The sequence below is a fragment of the Suillus subalutaceus genome (assembly GCF_016647625.1).
Source record: "Suillus subalutaceus strain FC151 chromosome Unknown DFJ58scaffold_83, whole genome shotgun sequence".
Classification (NCBI taxonomy): Eukaryota; Fungi; Basidiomycota; class Agaricomycetes; order Boletales; family Suillaceae; genus Suillus; species Suillus subalutaceus.
In genome coordinates this window covers 1-19,853 of record NW_024540332.1, presented here as the reverse complement: position 1 = coordinate 19,853, position 19,853 = coordinate 1, and the positions used below count along the sequence as shown (strand labels likewise).

The 19,853-nt window shown below is 45.2% G+C and overlaps 7 protein-coding genes across 7 annotated transcripts; 5 read left to right on the top strand and 2 right to left on the bottom strand.

Annotated features, from left to right (window-relative positions):
• Nucleotides 1–283: 283 nt before the first annotated feature.
• On the bottom strand, nt 284–2,196 carry DFJ58DRAFT_746949 (uncharacterized protein; the record flags this gene model as incomplete). Its single annotated transcript, XM_041387496.1, has 6 exons — nt 284–764; nt 821–868; nt 1,138–1,392; nt 1,452–1,836; nt 1,893–2,036; nt 2,098–2,196. The coding sequence occupies 6 exons, from the start codon at nt 2,194–2,196 to the stop codon at nt 538–540; spliced, it is 1,158 nt and encodes a 385-aa protein (XP_041241844.1). The 3' UTR covers nt 284–537.
• A 554-nt stretch (nt 2,197–2,750) lies between these two features.
• DFJ58DRAFT_663184 (uncharacterized protein) lies at nt 2,751–3,665 on the bottom strand (the record flags this gene model as incomplete). The annotated part of the gene is made up of 4 exons (XM_041382342.1): nt 2,751–3,284; nt 3,342–3,447; nt 3,518–3,589; nt 3,646–3,665. Coding segments are annotated over 4 exons (732 nt in total), but the record flags the coding sequence as incomplete, so codon positions are not given.
• Nucleotides 3,666–4,095: 430 nt separating this feature from the next.
• On the top strand, nt 4,096–6,165 carry DFJ58DRAFT_843092 (uncharacterized protein; the record flags this gene model as incomplete). The annotated part of the gene is made up of 9 exons (XM_041392913.1): nt 4,096–4,186; nt 4,261–4,276; nt 4,369–4,399; nt 4,471–4,561; nt 4,970–5,031; nt 5,085–5,275; nt 5,329–5,388; nt 5,761–5,818; nt 6,004–6,165. The coding sequence occupies 9 exons, from the start codon at nt 4,096–4,098 to the stop codon at nt 6,163–6,165; spliced, it is 762 nt and encodes a 253-aa protein (XP_041241842.1).
• A 1,312-nt stretch (nt 6,166–7,477) lies between these two features.
• Nucleotides 7,478–8,467, top strand: DFJ58DRAFT_663207 (uncharacterized protein; the record flags this gene model as incomplete). The annotated part of the gene is made up of 3 exons (XM_041382345.1): nt 7,478–7,835; nt 7,880–7,980; nt 8,030–8,467. The coding sequence occupies 3 exons, from the start codon at nt 7,478–7,480 to the stop codon at nt 8,465–8,467; spliced, it is 897 nt and encodes a 298-aa protein (XP_041241841.1).
• A 755-nt stretch (nt 8,468–9,222) lies between these two features.
• On the top strand, nt 9,223–10,136 carry DFJ58DRAFT_478905 (uncharacterized protein). Its single transcript, XM_041380582.1, has 4 exons — nt 9,223–9,413; nt 9,469–9,754; nt 9,815–9,974; nt 10,031–10,136. Exons 2-4 carry the CDS (start codon nt 9,519–9,521, stop codon nt 10,052–10,054), a joined length of 420 nt encoding a protein of 139 aa, XP_041241840.1. The 5' UTR covers nt 9,223–9,413; nt 9,469–9,518; the 3' UTR covers nt 10,055–10,136.
• DFJ58DRAFT_478901 (uncharacterized protein) lies at nt 10,137–10,875 on the top strand. Its single transcript, XM_041380581.1, has 2 exons — nt 10,137–10,417; nt 10,469–10,875. Exons 1-2 carry the CDS (start codon nt 10,219–10,221, stop codon nt 10,723–10,725), a joined length of 456 nt encoding a protein of 151 aa, XP_041241839.1. The 5' UTR covers nt 10,137–10,218; the 3' UTR covers nt 10,726–10,875.
• A 274-nt stretch (nt 10,876–11,149) lies between these two features.
• On the top strand, nt 11,150–12,051 carry DFJ58DRAFT_891355 (uncharacterized protein; the record flags this gene model as incomplete). Its single annotated transcript, XM_041394753.1, has 3 exons — nt 11,150–11,285; nt 11,351–11,530; nt 11,589–12,051. 3 exons carry the CDS (start codon nt 11,150–11,152, stop codon nt 11,882–11,884), a joined length of 612 nt encoding a protein of 203 aa, XP_041241838.1. The 3' UTR covers nt 11,885–12,051.
• Between the last annotated feature and the right edge of the window lie 7,802 nt (nt 12,052–19,853).

Below are 19,853 nucleotides of genomic sequence, written 5' to 3'. Positions count from 1 at the left end.
ATATCTGCACATTTATTATTTGCACATTCCGCAGCTTGTGCGCTGTGCATTTTCGTCAATCCAGAGTGGGCATGTTTTAATCAAGAGGTTCCGCATTCCCGCACTGCGCGTTTTTGCCAATTCAGAGCTGGCGCATTTGCTTGTTCAAGTCTCTACTAACCGAGTCATTCAAGTTGTGCGGAGCTAACTTAGTGGCTCATGCAGTATCATAGTTTTTTTTCTTCAAATACATACTGTTTTGATACACCCACAAAATGAGTGAGACAACGCGTCCTTCATACTTAGTCGTCAATGTTTGCATTCAAAGAGTGTGAAGTAAATCATGTACATGACTCCTGCAAGACATCATTAGGTGAGGCATCACGAGGATGCAAGGTATAAGTATGGAATGAGATGAGGATGAGGATGAGATAGTGGTATGTACTGCAACACATGAGAAATGACAAAAACTAGTACCAAATTAGCATGCCTGTCATCAAAAAATACTAGACCCAGTCACTTGTCAAACATTGTGTGGGAAATGGTAACCGACCCTCCTCACATGAGCTGGAGGTTAGCAGGCTTCATGGAATAGTGAGAGTCCCAGGGATTGATATGCTCCAGTGTAAAAGGATTGTCAACGTGTGGTCGACTGCACCACAAGACATCCGCCTCGCTGACTGACACAAATTCAGGTGCAGACGATAATGCACTCTTCGACTTCAGGAATCGGATGGTGGTACCAGCTTGCACTCCGAGTCGACTGCTATGGAACGACGCCGTTTCTGGCAACAACAGCACAGGTTAAATTTTGAACAAGTAGCACGAATGAAAAACTCACTGAGGCTATTGGATTGAGCAGGTTGAGTCAACGGAAATGGCTGAGAGCCTGTCGATGGTCCAGATTCTGTCAAAACAAGGGAATGGCAGCTTGGACATCATTAGCTGATTCTGTTGAGTATGTAGTAAAGGATTGAATAATAATAAAAAAACATAACGGAAGGAAAAACTCTACCCTGTTTAACTTTACTTTTCTTTCGAATTGCTCTCTGAACCTCCGATGGCAATTGATCACTGGCAGGGGACAGGAACTGTGTGAGTTCGTTTCACTGTTGGAACAGATGAGTACATGCATCAAGGCCAACACCGCAAACTCACTGTTAGTTCTCTTTGGCAATACAACCTTCATTTTGCCTTTGCCTTTGGGATCCTTGACTTCAGCATCAGTCAACTCCACTTCCATCAAAGAACTTGCAAGCTCATTGTCTGACTTGGAGATAAATGAATCATTGAGACTGTCCATGTCAGACAAAAGCACATCGCTGCAATCATCGTGTTCGGAATCTGAACCATCTATGACAGGTTGAGTGTTCCAAGATTCGTAGATGTCGTCGGGAATCCGGTTCCATGTGACTGATGGAATTGTTAGGGCAACATGCAGTGAGTAGTACGAGAAAGAAACAGGAACACACCAAACCACAGGTGACACTCACTGACACTTGCTTTATCTCGGCCCTTGTGTTTCACTAGGTCAGTCCCGGTCGGAAATGCAACATTGACAACCGTTAATGTCTGTCCACTCTTGTTAAGGAGTCGCCAAATAGGCTTCTCTTCTTGTGTTGGCTGTGCTGATGATCGTGATGGCGCTGATGGTCGCTTCTCAACTCGGATATCCAGATAATTGAATACCTTAGGAAACCAGCTTTGTAACTGGCTGGTGATCTTGTGATAGGACCATCCACTATCAATGATAAATTGCTCAGGCCGGTCAAGGTAACAACCCCAGTTCTTCATAGCCTGTATTTCATTTCGGCCATTCTTGCTTGGGGCCTTAGGTGCTCTGATGAGACCGTTTCTCTGGAAAATGCTATGAATCAGTGGGTTTAGTAGACTATTGATTGTCTTTGACTAACATCGACACCACAAGTCAATAGAGCAATTGATGCAACACGAAAAGTGTTAGCTCCGGTCATGGAAAGGTTAGACGTAGTGCTCCTGCGTGCTTGGCTTCCAATTTTACTAGGTTGCAGTGAGCCACTCATAGTATCCTTGCGATCCTAGAAGCAACTTCAGTATTCGTGTAAACTAATCTTCATGCACTAGCCGATGATCCTGTACCTTTCGCAAGCCAGCCAACAACACTGGGCCCTTAGCCAGTTTACTGTAACTAGCAAGTCGGGTGGAAGAAAAGAGTTGATAAGGCTTCCTCTCGGGCATTGGTGGGTGGTACGCCGGCTTCAGTGAGTCGCTTGGTGGTGGACAACTTTTCATTGACGCTTTTGCCACCGCTAGCGATTCAGTCAAAAATATTCTTGATGACAGCTGAGGTATTTCCAAGTTGGTGAGGCTGTTCATCCTCTTGAACTTCCAGTGGTTTTCCACTCCAAGTCGATGCCTTGCGAGGGTGTTTGCTGCGACTGTGACCACACTCCACACAGTGGCCTTCATCCTGCGACCAAGCAAAGAATTCCTTGCAGTCGCACACTTGACTGTCAGATTTTGAACCTCTACAGAAGTGCTCCTGATTCATAGTGTTGCTCTTGGAATCCATGCAGAGCAATAGCACTAGTAGGAGAAGGTGGAGAAAGAGTTCACACGGAAGAGGAGACAAGAGACAGAAACGACTCGGACCTGAAGAGGATGGTCAAAAGGTACTAGATAGTGCGGTTTATATTTACAGTTTGAAACTTATGACATTCTGCCCGCCTTCTGGTTGACGGATTGTCCAAGTAAGTATTTCAAGAGTAATAACTACTACAACTCTCATGAGTTTAAGTTACTCTTGCCCAGCTGCTAAAAAGTATGACAACACTAGTAATGCCTGACACCATAGCCTCGCCCTGGTTGAACCAGCTCAGTTCAGCGAGAGACACATGTAATTCTTTCAACCCTTGTTGGCCAACAGGGATAGCCTCGAAGATCGGATACTCGTCACCTTCCCACTCATTTGCTGCTAGCCTGCAGTCGCATGGTGTTATATCCTTGGCTATGACTTCGATAAGGGTGGCAGAGAATTGCCAGCGTGTTTCGTCATTGGTGAAAGGATTGATTTGCGATGGAACGCTGATAGCTTTGTGGTGGATTTGGTGTCGTTGTTGATTATTGATAGCCTGTACCATATTTAGAGGCTCCTCTTCATTATCACTTTCTTCTTCGTCAATTGGATGCCCCGCTCCACTCTGATGTTGTCGTCGAGTCATAGTAGGGCCATGTACCCCGTAGTATTCTTCAATCACGTCAGGGTGGACCCCTTCGCAGTCATCTCGATACACGCCAAACTGCATTTGACCTAAAAAATGTAAATCCTGGGTCACAATGAGATAATTTGTCAGGGTCACATAAATGTAAAACAACGCATTTACCTTAGGGCTCTTATCATTTATATCAGGACCACATATTGGATGACAGTTCCATTCTGCCCGGAAATCCGAACAATCTTGATTAATTAATTTCATCGAGGAACAGAGTCTGGAGCAACCAGATATGACTAGGGCTGTGAGGGTTGAGCCTGTGATGGTTTTCAAGTCGAGTGAAAAACGCTCTCCATCTCCTAGCAAACTGCGTGCCAACTTCAACCCATAAACACTCAATCCGCGAATTCCGTGTAGACCTTGTTCAGAATTAGTACCTAACATAAAGCTGCAGAACAAACACATTATGACTCACGATCCCCACATGAAGGATGCACAACATGGTCCATTTCACATTATCATATACATTGCAACATCGAGGTTCTCTCCTCCACGATCTCCCCGCACATGAGAAGGTGTTCCGAAGTTTTGCATTGTGTGAATGAACAGTTCCAAAACTGTGCTGGAGCGATTGTTGTTACTTGCTCTCAGTCCCGTTATCTAATAGACATATAATTAGCATCAGTAATCAATGCAAATGCGTTAAAAAAACACATCGCACCGTTCTACCAAACCCGTCAATAAATCCGTGAATCACGATCCCCCATCGAATTAACTTATGGTGGCCATCTACATGCCATAACACATTGGAGCGCTTCACATGGTATTTCCGTTGATGTTTGACCTGTCAATCCCGCAAGACTTGGCCTAAGCCATCAACCCTGCGAAGTGACTGTACTACTTGTCGATGTTGCACCTGGAGACCATGTCTGTGAAGATACCCAACAATGTACTGTATACCAGAATTGGGTCGCTTTTTCTTGAACTCCTTGATGAGGAGATCAAGATCAGTATTGGTAAGATCGGAGTACTTTCTTTCAACTCCATGGTGCTTCATATAGAGTCACAGCGTGTTTCTGTGGACTCCTAGTATTTTGGCAAGTTCTGTAAGTCTAATTTGATGTGAATTCGAGACCACTTTGGAAAGGAACGCAATGTTGATGAATTTTTTCGGACAACCTGGACGACCTGTATGCAGCAATGATACTGGTTCTGGAAACGCAACGTTGGTGTCCATTCTGTGATTCACACATAGTCAACAATCATTCAAAATGAGATAATATGACTTATGAATTTCGAGTATTGTGTCGAAACGACGACAGTTGAACAGAGAGATCTCCTAGCGAGGTTGCTGCACAAGTCAGCCAATCATGCATCTCATGTCCCTGCAGGTCATTTGCAAGGGCTTGAAGCAGGGGTATAGTGTCTCCAGATACAGCCTCTAAGAGAAATGTAAGTTGAAGGGGGTCGGCGTCTTCTTGATGCAGAATATGATAGGCACGTCGGTAGATATCTGACAATGTATCATGAGCAGTAAGAAAATTTGCTGACCATGGAGCTTGAGTTGGCATGCGAGATGGAAATGGCGGAAACGCCTGTGGTGGTATAGGCATCACGATCACTGCGGAAACGAGATTTAGAATGAATCATTCAATAGAATCATAGAGTAGTGTACAATGAATTGAATGACAATGTATCAAACCCATGAGAAACATGGTCAGCAGGTCACAAACATAGGCAGTCAAACTATAGTTTGACTGCCTTCGTCTAATTTCAACTTCCTGCTAATATGTTGACAGAGTTTGTTGTACCAACTCGACACCCAATCTATTACTTTAATGTGTCTGGCCACATCTTCCAGGTGAGTTTCATCTATCAAATTATTGTACTAATTTCGAAACTTTCCATTGACAGGTAGAGAATACACTATACAAACTCTGCAGTTCAATCTTATCCGTGTCTTCCAATGTCTTTCATGATATGTTTTCTACCATGGAGAATTCTAGGCAACCAGAAGTAGATGGGATGTGTGATGATAAACCCATTCACCATAACGGAATATCTCGGGAGACGTTTGAGTTGTTTCTTGAATTCACGTTTGGAAGGTATGTTGATATTTTATGTTTTTAGTCAGTAACTGAACTGTTTGTCATGGTAGAATGTGTACCGGATCACATAGCATTGATGAACTCTCGAAATTTCTACGTTTCTGTGACATGTATCAATGCTCCCATGCACGCGAATTCGTTATTTCCTGCATATCTTCCGCACACTACCATTTCCACCCAGCTAAGTTAATCAACCTCACCATCAAATACCACATCCACTCCATCTTGCCATATGCTTTCTAGCAACTGGCAGAAACCCCAATTACCAAGCTCACTCATGCCCACCGGGAGTTGATGGGCAACAAAGTTTTTTGAATGTAGTTTATGTTCAGGCTGCACTTGATAGTCACCGCCAGATCATAGCTGCGGAGGAACCGAAGATCTTGATGCACTCAAATGAGTGTCAAGACCCAACTGGTTGCAACTGAGGACTGGCACACAATTTGGTGGAATGGTATGGGCTGTTTTCTTCTTGATGGTAGGAATCCACAGCCGTACGATGACACCATCAAACACTTCAAGGAACTGCAGTTTGGACGCGTCAGTGAAGGATGCAAAGACCTCATGTTCAAGATTCTTGATCAGGGAGTGGCATGCAAGCACGCCTGAACAATTTGTTTCTGAGACTTGCAGCTTCCTAGTAGAGAAACTGGTTTTCGAGCCTGAGCCTCCTTCACCATAGTCTTACTAGTAGTCATGTTAGGTTTTACTCATGTTTGTACCAGTACAAATACGATACTGCAGTGGTCCGAGTCTCAAATTGCTTGAAGGAAAGTAGAGATCATAATTATCATGGCGGCAACTTCAAGTTGAGTTTTGAGTCCAATGAAAATGTGCCAGCTCTGGATTGGCGAAAACGCGCAGTGCGGGAATGCGGAACCTCTTGATTAAAATGCGCCCACTCTGGATTGACGAAAACGCGCAGCGCGCAAGCCACGGAACGCGCAAATAATAAATGTGCAGTGAAGTAGGGACGCGCTAAACGCTATAAGACAAGTACACTATGTAGCATTAGCTTTGATATATATAGGTGACGGTTCTAACTCACATCTCAGTCACTTGGAAGGAACTGAGATGCTCGTGCGCTACCACTGGCACTTTTATACTAAGTGAGTCATTTGCTGACATATATAAAAGAGAAACATAAGAAATTGCAGGACTCGAGCTGACGTCACTCCGTCGCTCGTCCTGTCACATTTTGGCGTGCGCTCGTACCTCTCATTCTCCCCCTGCTCCTATCTCGGATCCTTCGGTCTTCTTCGACTCGGATCTCTCGGATTCCAACAATAACGCCATACGGCTCGTGTGGATTACGACTCGTCTTGTACTTATATTTGTGGCACGTTGGGTTGGTCTCGTTGATTTCTACGATATTTGTATCTGTAGCAGTTACAATCGAATCGATGCACGTCATGGCTCGGCAAAAAGCGACCGTAGCGGGCTCTGCCGCGTGCGGCCTTACGCGTTATACCGCTGTGTATGTAGTGAAATTTTTTTGGCCTAGTGTTCTGCAAATGGCTGTAAAAAATATTGTTTTGCAAATTCGACGCAAATGAACAGCAGCATCGCGGCACGACTTTCTTAAATGGTTTTTTGATTCTATCTTATTTTATTCCGCAATATTTCAGCCTGCAGATAGTCACCCAGTACTCCAAAATTTCCAAATCCAGGTGAGCGAAGCGAGGAACTCCGACATACCGTAAGTTGCATGTATCCTCCTGAACAGCGACGTGTCTGCCTCAATTCCTGTTTTACATGTGAGTGTCTCTGCACCATTGTATCATTTGGTTAATGGCTTTTTATCTAACTGTCTGGTGAGTCCGCATAATCATATGATCTCGTCACTGACATCTTTAATTGTTCGCACACCGGGGCATATGATTTTACCGTCAGCAATCGCTGGACTACCTGGCAGTACTTCATCCGGGTGAGTAATAGCTGATCCTCCCTTGTAGCAATGTCCATCCCGGTCATTATGCGACTCGCTGGAGTAATTTCCTGTCTTCGTATGCTTCATCCACTGAAACATCGTGCTGGATTTGTAATTCATTCGTGTGTGTTGTACTCGTTGATCGTCTTGTGTTTCCAACGAGTCATAGTTGGACAAAAACAACGCTCTGACGTATGAACCATCCAAACTGGAATTTCGCTTGCGTGGGTTTCGGTGCGCCTTACCAAACATTCGAGTGAAACAGGTAAATGGGCACTTTGCCACCGACAAGCAATATATTCAATAAGCCGTTCTTAGATACGCGACAGACCTCCACAGTGCCACGCTCACCTCTCCAAATGCATGATCTGGAATATCAACTTGAAGACTATGAAGAAGACGCAATTCTCCTCCCCAGCAAAGACTTCATCTCTGAGCCCCGCAAAGCAGATCCTGCATCCAAATGGTCCACTTGGGCTAAGCTCGGACTCTCTGTCCTAACAGTAGCTTGTGCATGCGCGTTGTACGTCACCTCTGCCAGCATTTCGGACCAGCATAATGCCCATGGTTTGCGGCAGCCAAGCCAGTTTCCAGGTCTGGAATTCTCTGAAGAGCTCGGAAGAAAAGGTACGCATGTTCAGCTATCATGTGCACTTTTTCAGATTGGAAAGCAGGACCTATGATGTACTTTCCACGCAAAATCGTACGGGTAAACAAGGCTTTGCCTGACCAAGTGTATACTTCGGGCTCACACGTCATATTGAGCGACGACGTAAGTGGATCTCCACCTGAAGTCACCCGGTCATTTATGTCGTCTCCAGGATTCAATGTTCTTCCAATGGAACCTAGACAAGTCGAAATTCAAATCTTGCTATATCGACAGTGTTGTTCCCACTCCCGAAGATGGCCTTGCGGCCAACAAGACCTACACCTCATCTGGCTCCCTCACCCAGATTCAAATTTGGAATGTCACCACTCCCACAAAATCCATGAAGAGCCTCAGCTGGAACTCGCGACCCCAACGAATCGCACTAATGGGCACTGTCGCATTTTTATCTGAGAAAGAGAAGGAACAGCTGCTGGACTTCGAAGATGGATGGCAATCACTGATGCCAACACGGTTCTCCTGTGGTGAGAAAATGACTGTTACCATCGAGGTGGCCTGCGAAGGTTGTAGACTTGAATTTGAGCAAGTGTTCTCAAGTCCTGCGTTGGGTGAGTGCAAGCAGTTGTGTCACAGATTTGACGTGTTAAATTGATGCAATATGCAGCTTTCGACTTGCTAGAAATAGGGTAGTGTATCAGTGCTTGATAAAAAGTAGGCTTTAACTCATAGCGCTGTTACCTGCGCTTGCTTTGCAGATCAATGTATGTACCCTTAGCACAGTGTTTTGTGGCCTAGAAACGGCGAGTCGCAAGATCCCGCGGAACCTTGAATAAGAAATCGTAGCGGCGCGGGGAAGCACCGATCCCCGATTGGCAGCAAATTGTGTATCGCTATAGATCAAAATGATTCACCTATGGGACCTGATCAGAGTCGTTCAACCCATTGTATATTCGTTCTAAGTGGATCTTGGGCTGATTTGTATGGAAGCAAGGACCAGCCGTGCTCGTTAGTCAGCATCACAGCCTCATCCATGGTAGGCAGTGGGACTTCGTTGCACTTGCACCCGGGGTGAAAATTTAAATCGACGTGGCACTATCACAAATTCTGGGGTACTACTACAGATCATCGATCATGTTCAAACACCATCTTATGTCGCTCGAAGTGAATTCCAAACACTTGAATCCTCGTTAGTGATCACACTCATGAATGTCCATCTGCGTACAGGCCCTGGAGTACTTGTTGTATTCGCTTCTAATCATATTTACAGTGCATGTCCTCGTTCGTGCTATTCGGTAATGTAGTGTGCATCTTGTGTTTGTCTTGTATTGCCTCTAATCATTAATTTAATGTCAGTTTTTAGACGCTGTGTGAAGTATTGTCTCAAGTCTCGACCTCACCTTGTCAAGTCCGATGCAGTTTCTGTACTCAAGTCAAGCCCCAGTCTTGTCATGTCAGGCCTCAGTCAGACTTGGTTAAACACCACTCATACGATGACAAGCTCTCCTCAACATCTCCTCAACATCTGTACTAATGTCATCCTCCACACTTTCCTATGCCGGCCGTCAAACCCCACCTCGGTGCGCGTCAGCACTTTAACTGTCAGTGTAACTTAGGTATATTGTCAACCTGTCATAATAATTTATTTCTAAACAGTGTCTCCTTTCGTTCCCCTGCTATGATCGCTCAGGTGCGCCGTTCAACTGATGCTCTTTGCGAACTCAAATTTGACAAGTAGAATAGGTAATACAATAGCTTATCTTCCAGCTTCTGTGCAGATCACTTGGACGTCACATGCTTGGATGACGTTGCCACTCAGAGTCAGACTAGTCAAGCCCCGCCTTCGCCTCGACCCTGGTGCATTGCCACTGTCATCGAGCTTCGTGCAGGCCACGGGGCTCGACAGTCGTCTTCATTCACACTGTCACGTATCCAGCTTCCGGTGAGTGTCACAAGTCCAGTCGTGTGAACCAGGGGATCGGTCATTGACTGGTACGCACAGCTCATTATTTCTAAATATGCAACTATATAGCCCCTCTATTAAAACGGTCAAGCAGGTCGGGCTTGGTGGAATGGTCTCTTGTCCAGTCTTCGGAGATCATGACAAGGTCGAAGGCAAAGTTATTCTTAACTGCTTACAAAACGGTCGGCTGAACATATCTGTAAGTCTAATTCGATGGGGTCATACACGTGAACTCAATAACTGTTGCTATTGTAGATCGAAGGTGTTACGTCTCTATAGAGGAGGATCTAGACGACGAATCTGCTCAGGGATCTAAAACTTCGAAATACAAGCATATATTCTTATCGTTCTCTGCCGTTATTCTTATCTTACCTCTCCTTGACCCACTTTCTGTTTTTGCGACATGTTTAGGGTACCACAACTTCCCAGTGACTCGAGTTTGAATGGCTCTGCGCCTAGATCATGCGAATTCAGTTTCGAAATTACTCACGGTAGTCGACCAGGTGACGAGATACCTCCCCTCTTCTGTTTTATGCCTTGCGATAGCAGGCGAGGAGGCCTGTCTGTTGTGGAGAAGGCTGAAATGTCTTATCGTGTTACTACGGTGTGGGAGCCCTCAGATATGTCGGAGACCAGCGGGATGTGCGTTATCGAATGCCAGGCACCACTAGCCTTCAGATACTTACTACTCAGGTTACAGGCTGGAAGTTCCCATTCTTTTTCGTCCGGACACAGACTTTCAGTCTATGGACGGTTCCAATTTCGCGCCAGAATTATGGCTCGAAATGCCTCTTACACCAGAACGATGTGGTCCGTTCCATTGCATTGTGGCTCGAAAACGTGGCACGCATGTATATTGTCTCACGAATAGAATCTGTAGGTCACTCTATCGCGCCTGCAAACGTTTTCTCAACATACCTCTGTCCTATATCTTGTTAAGTTCACAATAAAACCTCGATGTGCTGTACTTGCCCGAGAAATCGCCGCCAATGCCAACATTGCTGTTTCCCTAGTCTGCAAAGTTACCATCAAGCCCCAGCTACCCCCTACTTCCGAGTCCCCTGACACAATGCAATTGTCATTGACATATCTGTTTGTCATGGAATATCCAGTTACTTATTCGGGTGTCGGACGAACTAGGGTGGTACCGTGTGTACGGTGTATGCAGATGACGGTCCGGCTCCGATCTGGGCAAGCACATCTCTCCCTTGATCTGATCGATGTATGGTCAAATTTCAAAACGCACACAATAAAGCAAAGCAAGGTGCCACTTAGTTTGATGCACTCGTCAGCTATATCTCCCTCGAGATTATTCGTTCTTGTCAGTAAACAAGTGACCAAAACTTCTTCTCAGGTCGCAGGTCGCATCCAGCAATGCTTAACAGCTTCACACGTCGAACCTCAGAAATTCTGCGGATATTTTGGCCTAGTGCTTTGATCATCAGCATTTTATTGAACATTCTTACTATGTTGCGCTTGCAACCTGCGTCGCTTGATGATAGGCAGTACTGTATGTCGTCATTTTCACTGGCACTGGCGGCCATAGTAGTTCAATTTCACCCATATTCAACGCAGCTTATATTGGCGAGGATTATCCAACAGAATTACCCCTCCGCCTGGACACTGTTGCATTGAAATTCAACGATTCGGACCATTTGGACCATTATGGTATAGTAGGCGAGAGGGCCTGGTCGGAATGGAAATCGCTTGATCATTTTCCACACGGTCACGGATTTGTACGTCTGGGACCAGATGGTATTATAATCATCACTATATCGTGTGTCAGGCATTCACCATTCACAAATTGTGCCAGGGCGGCTATTTGGGATATCCATGTTTCACCAAATTCACTGCCTGCAAATGGTCCGGCTAGCCCTCATTTTTGGGCCTAACGGGCACAGTGGTCATTGCATGAATATATTGCGGCAAGGCATTCTTTGCTATGCTGATATTACTCTCGATCCACTTGTCATGACAGGCACAGAGGACGTGACACATGTTTGTCGGGACTGGTCGCAGGTTTATGACTATATCATAGAAAATCAGAATGGTCCCTTGTGGTGGGAAGAGCAACAAGAGCAACAGATAGCATTGCAGACAGGGACCTAGGTGTAGGAGTGGAGTACTAGCTACACAACACCATAGGTTAGTCAAGGTCTTTCGGGCTTTGTCGTATATACGTAGTGCTCTTCACCACTTCTTGCCTTGCTCGTGGCACGCAAGTACAGTCACGGATACACCGCTCGAACATGATCATGGCACAAGCAAGTATTGTATATAGCACATTAAAATCCAGCAAGATATTTCGAAGGATAACGTATACCATGATACCGTGAAAATCTGTCGTGTATCCAAGAACCGCTTACTGAATACATTGCTTGTAGGTTGCAAAACGCCCATTTACCTGTTTCACTCGAATGTTTTGGCAGGGCGCACCGAAGCCTACGCAAGCGAAATCCCAGTTTGGATGATATTCAAATTTCATACTCAGAACCAACCACTACACACACGACAGACTCCTACCCAGCCACCCGTGGGGAGAAGTCCTCTCATCCTAGAGCCACAATACAAATAAAACCATACATTAGTCATCATACTATAGCCAAAATTTTGGAGGACCACTCCCCACTAGTGCTGCCGTGGTCCGGTTCGGTCCGGTTCAGAGGGCCCTGGACGAGAACCGATAAACCGAACCGTGGTCCGGTTCTGCAAAATCGTCGAACCTTGAACCGGACCATCAAGAACCATTCTCAACGGTCTGGTTCGGTTTTTTTGTGGTCCAAATGTGAACTGAACCGAAAATTTTTCAAGCGCAACAAAAAATGACATAGTAGATCTACGTGACATTGAGTAACTAGTCCAACATCAGATATACATGACGAGTGCGGCCCATCCAGCACATGCTGCAACCATCACCCAAAGAGAAATCACAACTTTCTGGATGCTAGGGTGAGCATGCCACGCAGAGGGCTGTTTCTCTGAAGGCTTCGCTGGACCTCCATACGTGTCTAGGTCAGACACACAATGCATGCACTGCAAAGTAGCAGGGGGTCAATTGCGTGTCTCGCTGTTCCGAATTATGACCATAGGAAATGGTTCCGGGAACATGTCCATGTACCTTTCAAGGTGTTCATGAAGCTGTTTCAAGAGCTCAATAGGTCCAGGTCATCAGGAAAGCATGGATGTCGAGGGACTTTAAGTAGTAACTGTGTGTGATAGCGTCCTTGTGCTGGCAGAAGTTGCTGATGAATTGAGCGTACAGTCGAGTATCAGGCATGTTAAAGAAAGGCGGCGGATACATTGGCATGCCATGAATATCGACAAGCTTTTGGTGGATCGTGTTCGGTATGATACTTTCCGCCTCGACACATTCTCTCGATTTGTAGAAGGTAAATGGCGCAGGGAGAGTGGCTCGCAGGCCTGTCTCCTTCAAAGCTAGGGTATAAACGGAAATCGGTCGGACTTGCCAAGGGATCCGAGTGGCACAGTCATGGTGTCCAAGTATGCTATTGAAGTTAGTGGGCATGGGCCGTGGTGCGTATAGCAGATCGTGAGGCACATAGTGCATGTTGCCATTAATGTCGTTGGTGTCGTCTTCCAAATCATATTGTGCGGTGTGACAATCATATTGGCGCTAGGCATGTATACCTGCATAAGCCTTCAATAGGTGGACCAAAGTTATCCCTCATATCATTCACTACTCCCCTATCAGCAGTCTTCACTTATCTCAGCCATAACCCTTGTCCAACGCTATTCCGCACTTTCCCGCACTATGCGCGCACATTCCCGCAGCGCTATTCATGCTCCCACGACTTATCCAATGGTATTCCCGCGCTTATAGCGCTATCAGAACTACCAGCAATGTGTCTATAGGAGCATTAGTGCATGTCCGCTCTACCTAGCGCTTGTCCGCTCTATCTAGCGCTTGTTCCCGTGCCTAGCGCTAGTCCAGCGCGCTGTTCTCGCGCTCTAGGAATCACCCAAAATGTCGGAATCCACCCATGGTCCATCCTACCTCATTGGTATGTAATTTGCCTTGCCTCGAGTTTGTAAAAAGTGCTACAGTCTTATTACATGTATATCCTATCCCTTCCGAGTCCGAGATGGTATAGTTTACTAGTATAAGAAGCCTATGGTGACTACTTCGACATTACTTCCCTTCGACTGTATTTCCTTTCCCTTAGGTTTTACTTAGAAGAAGTCACCCTTTAGTTGCGCTCTATGGCCCCTATTTGACTTTCCTTACCCTTGCAATCAATACCTTTGATCACACTCGCTATCCATTACCCTCCTTTGACTCAGTGTCCGCTTTCTTGACTTCTGCTCTTTCCTGCGGATTAGCGCTCTATCTTGCGACGCGCTATTCCCGCACTTTAGCGCTCTTTCAGGTCTTTCGATCTTGAGTTGTCCTTAGTAGCTTTTCCCTCGGGTCGAACATTCTTGCTTTATTGTTTGCAGGTATAGCAGCATAGGCAGAGCTTAGACATATACTGGCTTAGTACCTTGACAAGTGCCTAGTCAGGTTGTGCATTTCACAGCAGGGCCAGGGTCAGTGAAGTGGAAGCCAGGGACCTGCAGTGCCTGTGTGTTCGGCTTGCATGGCAGGTAGAAATAACAATTCTCGTACCTGTTTGTGAAAATCAAAAGTGTCGGGGATGCTGGTGTACAGTTCACCAGTACTTGGTAAGCCGGGTAAATAATAAGCAATGCTCTGAGAGGGCGCAATTGTGGTGGACTGAATGTCACATAGGACGGGATGCGCGAACTCCTTCAAGGGAGAGTTTTTAGTCTGAGTTGACTGCATGATGCGATAATGAGCAAGATGTGATGAGGACACAGAGAAAATGCCCTACTGTTTATATACCCAATGCCTGCAACGATGCATGAGCAGCTGAAGATAATTGAGCATGCCACTCCGACAAGGGCATATCTGTGACTTGTCAGACTGCAGTCGTAGAAATCAGTTCTAGTATCAGCAGTGAACTTCGCATCAGATATCATCCAGTCCAAGTCCTGGTGATTTGGGAGTGTGTGATATGGATGCGAACTTTCATCTGTTGGTTTGGAAGAAGTTGCCATGGGAGGCAGAAACAGGAAGGCTCAAATGAAGAGAGGCTCTGACTAGAAGTGAAAGGATAACTCAGTCATTGGATTGAGAGACTGAAGTACTTGTGATGATACCATCTGACCGTGAGTGATTATAATAATAAGGAGTAGGTGCATGCTCGACTTGGCCATGGTTCGTTTGCAGGACAAGGATTGGAAGGTTCCAGTGACTAGCAGTAAGTGTAATTGATGCGCACTCACTATTTGGGAGCAGCACAGCAGTGGTTGTGGCAGTTGCCGCAGCAGTCACAGCAGTGGCAGCACATACCATCGGTTTGGGGTTCGGAACGGTTCGGGACCTGTCCAAACCGAAGTCGAACCGTTGTCTTAATAACCGAGGGTCTTATATGAAAACGTGTAAGAATGTAATGACACCACAATTACACTGGATAAGACTTCTTGCCAGTCCTCGATTAACACGGTCTACGACTTTTCTTCTTTCGTGGTAGATAACGTGTGAGTTCTTGGGAGGCTCGCTAAACCAATCAGTCAGATTAACTTAGCCGGAGCTTTATTATCTCTGATTGAAACTATGGGATTGTCTAGGATATACCGTCTAGACACTTGAACTGGTTTCCTGAATATACGGTTAACTGTTGAGAAGCTGGTCTCAAATGTGACTACGTGGACCAAAGCTTGTGTTGGTCAATATACAAATACCTGGTGAGAACGCTGGTCTCACAAATAACAACAATGACAAATAAAAAAAAACAATGACAAATACAACAATGACCAAAGCTCGTGTTGGTCAGTATACAAATACCTGGTGAGAACGCTGGTCTCACAAATAACAACGGTGACCAAAGCTCATGTTGGTCAGTAAACACTACGTGGTGAGAACACTGGTCTCACAAAACTGGGTTTCTATCGCGAGAAACTTACGTAATCTCAAGGGAAACACTTTCCCTGCACTTGCCTGGACAGTTCTTACAAAGGAAATGGGCTTTGTAAGCAGCAATTTGTTCAGACTGAAGCTTCTTAGGTGAGAGTTCAATTTGCTCAAGTGGGAGTTCTTGAATGCAACAAGTGGGAGATCTATTTTTTTTGGGGGAGAATGGGCTCTCCTTATATACATTTTGTGTGGGAATATTATGTAAGTAAAAAGGTGATGTAATGACTTCAGAATGTGAGAAGAATATTCCAAAAACTGGAGCAGAATGTTCTAGCAGGTGCAAAAGAACATTCCAGAATATTCATGGTGGGATAATGACATCATTCTGAGTCACTATGAGTCACTATGAGTCATTATGAGTCATTGGAATGTTCTAGCAAATTCCATGGAACATGACATCATTATGACATCACTATGATATCATATCTTTCAACCAAAATACCTGCAGGAGTGTAGGTGAAGTCCTATGACATCATTATGACATCATACCCTGTAGGTACAATTTTATGAAGCATCTGATTAGTCAGAGCATCCTAATAGAAAAGTAAAGTAAAGAAACACTAGAGAAAACAACTCAGAAATAATGGAACAAATAATAGTACACAATACGCGGGCTTTTTAGATAGGTTTTTGTTAGGCTTTGAACTTTTCTCTATGGGTTTCTCTAGCCAAAGTGAATAAGCCAAATGAAAGGCAATACCTTAACCTTCATTTTTGCTTCTCATATCAACTAGGTCATTATGTGATTCCCATCTCACATATGACTTTTCTTCAAAACATGGTGGATTCATGAATCACTGAGGGAAAACTGAAACTATTGGACCAAGGTTTGATACCAAGGTATGGGTTGACTAGTCTGAGGACTAAGCTAACAGACTTTGTCTTTTAGGGGGATACCTAGTAGTCATGTCCATGCATGATTCCAAAATCATGCAGGACACTGTTCGCCCAATGCCAGAACCGAGAACCGTACTATGGTCCGGTTCTGGCTGACACCTGGACCATGGACCAAACCACAGGGGAACCGGACCAAAAGTCCGGTTCGAACCATGGTTCAGGACCGGACCACGGCAGCACTACTCCCCATGTCTGGGTTCTCCAAAGAGGTGGCAATTGCAGTAACCCATCCCTTGTGGCCGGGGAGGGAGCCAAGGAAACATAAGGATTCAGCCATTAGTCGTAAGTTGCTGGATATCGAGAGGGACACAGATGAGTATGGCCTAAGGTTAGATTGTCGAGATAGATTAAGATACCATATATGGGAGCAGCGGGGCGGGAGGCAGGAGCTCGTTGCTGACTCATACTTAGGTCTGAATTTTTTAGGTGAGACAAACAGTGTTCAACTTTCGCGCCACAACAAGTTTTGCCAGTCGCTTGTGGGGAGTTGTCCTCCAAAATTTTGGCTATAGTATGATGACTAATGTATGGTTTTATTTGTATTGTGGCTCTAGGATGAGAGGACTTCTCCCCACGGGTGGCTGGGTAGGAGTCTGCACACACAAATGAATTACAAATCCAGCACGATATTCCAGAGGATGAAGACGGGGAATTTCCTTTTCTGATTTGACCACTCGAATTTCACCATGTTGAACTATTTGTTTACAGCAGTTTGCAAAAGTAATGGCACTGGTCAAATTTTTCACGTGGGTCTGACCAAAAAGGAAACTGTGCCCTTTGACGCCAACAGAGCTAGAAATCTCATTAGTATTGTCAGTTTCACAACCATGGTCAACCGGAAAATCAGCAAAGACCTGAAAGAATGTGCACTTCATCTGTGGGATCACGGATGGGGTTGGAAGATATCTGTGAAGCTCTCAGTGTCTCATGGAGAAGCTGTTTTTGCTGGCGATGGATATTCAAAGAACATGGCGCTGTTGAGAAGCCTCCTTCACTACTCACTGGACGCACTTGTACCATTACACGGGCACTCTTGACAGCTATTCAAGACCTTTTTGCAGAGGAATCAGACTTGTACCTTGATGAAGTATGCACATGGCTTGCATTCGAGCATGATATCATTTTCAGTCCTTCTGCGCTCTCTCGCAATCTCAAACAAGCTGGTCTGACACAAAAAGGTCTACAAAAGCTTGCTATCGAACATGATGAAGCTTGTCGACAGGAATTCAAGGACAGCCTTCAAAATCACTTCATTGGTGATGGCTCCGAGTTTGTTGTCCTTGATGAAACAAGCAAGAATGAACGTACCTATGCACAACTTTATGGACAGGCAGCAAGAGGAGAACGAGCCACGCTGACTGACATCTTTGTTCAAGGGGACTGGTACTCACTATGTGCTGCTATGACTGTGGATGGTTATATTGCCACTCGAGTCATAGAGGGTTCATATGATGCAGAGCAGTTTTATGATTTTGTTGCAGAAGAAGTGGTAGGTTTCTGCTCTTGACACATCATCAGATCTTGGGGATCTCTGCATTGATTTCCAGCTTCCCCACATGAACCCATTTCCTGCAGAACAGTCTGTACTGGTCCCCGACAACTGCTGCATACATCATAATGAAGTTCTCATTGAACTTGTCAAAAGCGCTGGTTAGATTTCATATCACTTTCTCGTTACTTTACTGACATCTCCTTAGGTTGTGTGATGCTCTTCCTTCCACCATATTCACCAGATCTGACTCCAATTGAGGAATCGTTTAGTGCATGTATGCCTCGGTCAGTGTATTTGATCTAGATTCCGTATTTGATCCACTGTTTACAGTGAAAGCTTTCATTCACCATCATGCAGATAAGTTGCGTCAACATCCCGACCCTGTTTTTGCTCTCATGGAAGCGATGAGTTGTATCACAGCAGAAAAAAGCATATGGATGGTTCAAGAATGCAGGTTATATTGTAGCGTGATTGAGAGTGGTGTCATGGTGTAGTGTACATGAATGAATGGTTCTTGTAATACATTCGAGACTATTGTGAACAAAAAAAACAGCCACAATATTGTCCAAGAAAAATCTATTGTGCAAAGTACAGACTTATTGTTCGGAATTATGGCACCCAAGTGCCCGATTTGATGGCCTTACAAAATTTCCTATGTGTAGTGAGGAATGCTTGCCAACCAAGCTGTGGCGAATTTCCAAAATCACGCCATTCCTTTTCTTTGAATGCCTTGATAGCTCATTTCCAGGCATGTACTCAAGTGCTGAAAGTTTGGCTTGATTTCTGGCAGAGAGGTTATACTTGATGCAGAATTCTGATAAACGATGTTGTGAGACATGGTCACACTAGAGATGATGAAGGCTGAAGGTGGTTTTGCCAGGTGGTCCAGGAAGTGGAGGTCCTCCGAAGCCTTGAGCAATGTCCTTGCATAGGAGGAGCTGGATAGTAAGGTGTACAGGCATAGCCAAACCCCACCACGGAATTGGGCTTGTGGCAATTAGGGATAGTAGTAGTGTCCAGGATGAAAATCCGTGACCCAGGAGACCTGGAGGATGTGCGTGAGGCCACGTGTGTTAGGCTGGGGAAGCTGGAGGCGGCACCTGCGGAACCTGTGCATTGCAGTGCCACTGCAATCTGTTCTTCTTGACGCTGATGGTAAATTGCACCAAATGCTGAAATAGGTGCGTTTGGATGCAGGTCGTGTAACTGATGATGGCATCTTCAATTTCTTGTCATCCGCGAAGTGTAATTACATTGGAGGCATCAATGTGGTGGCCCTTCCAGCAGCCTAGACATATTGGGGTTAGATGTTCAGTTTCGATGGAGCAATGAGAGCTCACAATAGCTGTTGCCCACACGCTGATGTGCATCTGTGTGAAGCTCAAAGTATGTGTTGTTGTTCTTATTATGCCATACACACATGTGTGGAAATCTTGGGCACTGGCCCCATGGGTAGAGTTTCTGAAGTTCCATCTCTGCACATCACTGGTTTGGCAGCCATCCCTTCCTGCAATGTGTTTGTCAAAGGCACAATGCTGTCATACTTATCACCTACAATCAGTGCCTTTTTGGATGTCGTACCCTGTTCTAGCCCAGCTTCTTCATCAAATCTAATGGGTTTGCAATGTAGTCAGGGTTCCCCATGTCCAATCCTAGTCGACAGAAAATCAGTAAATGGGTGAAAGTAATGT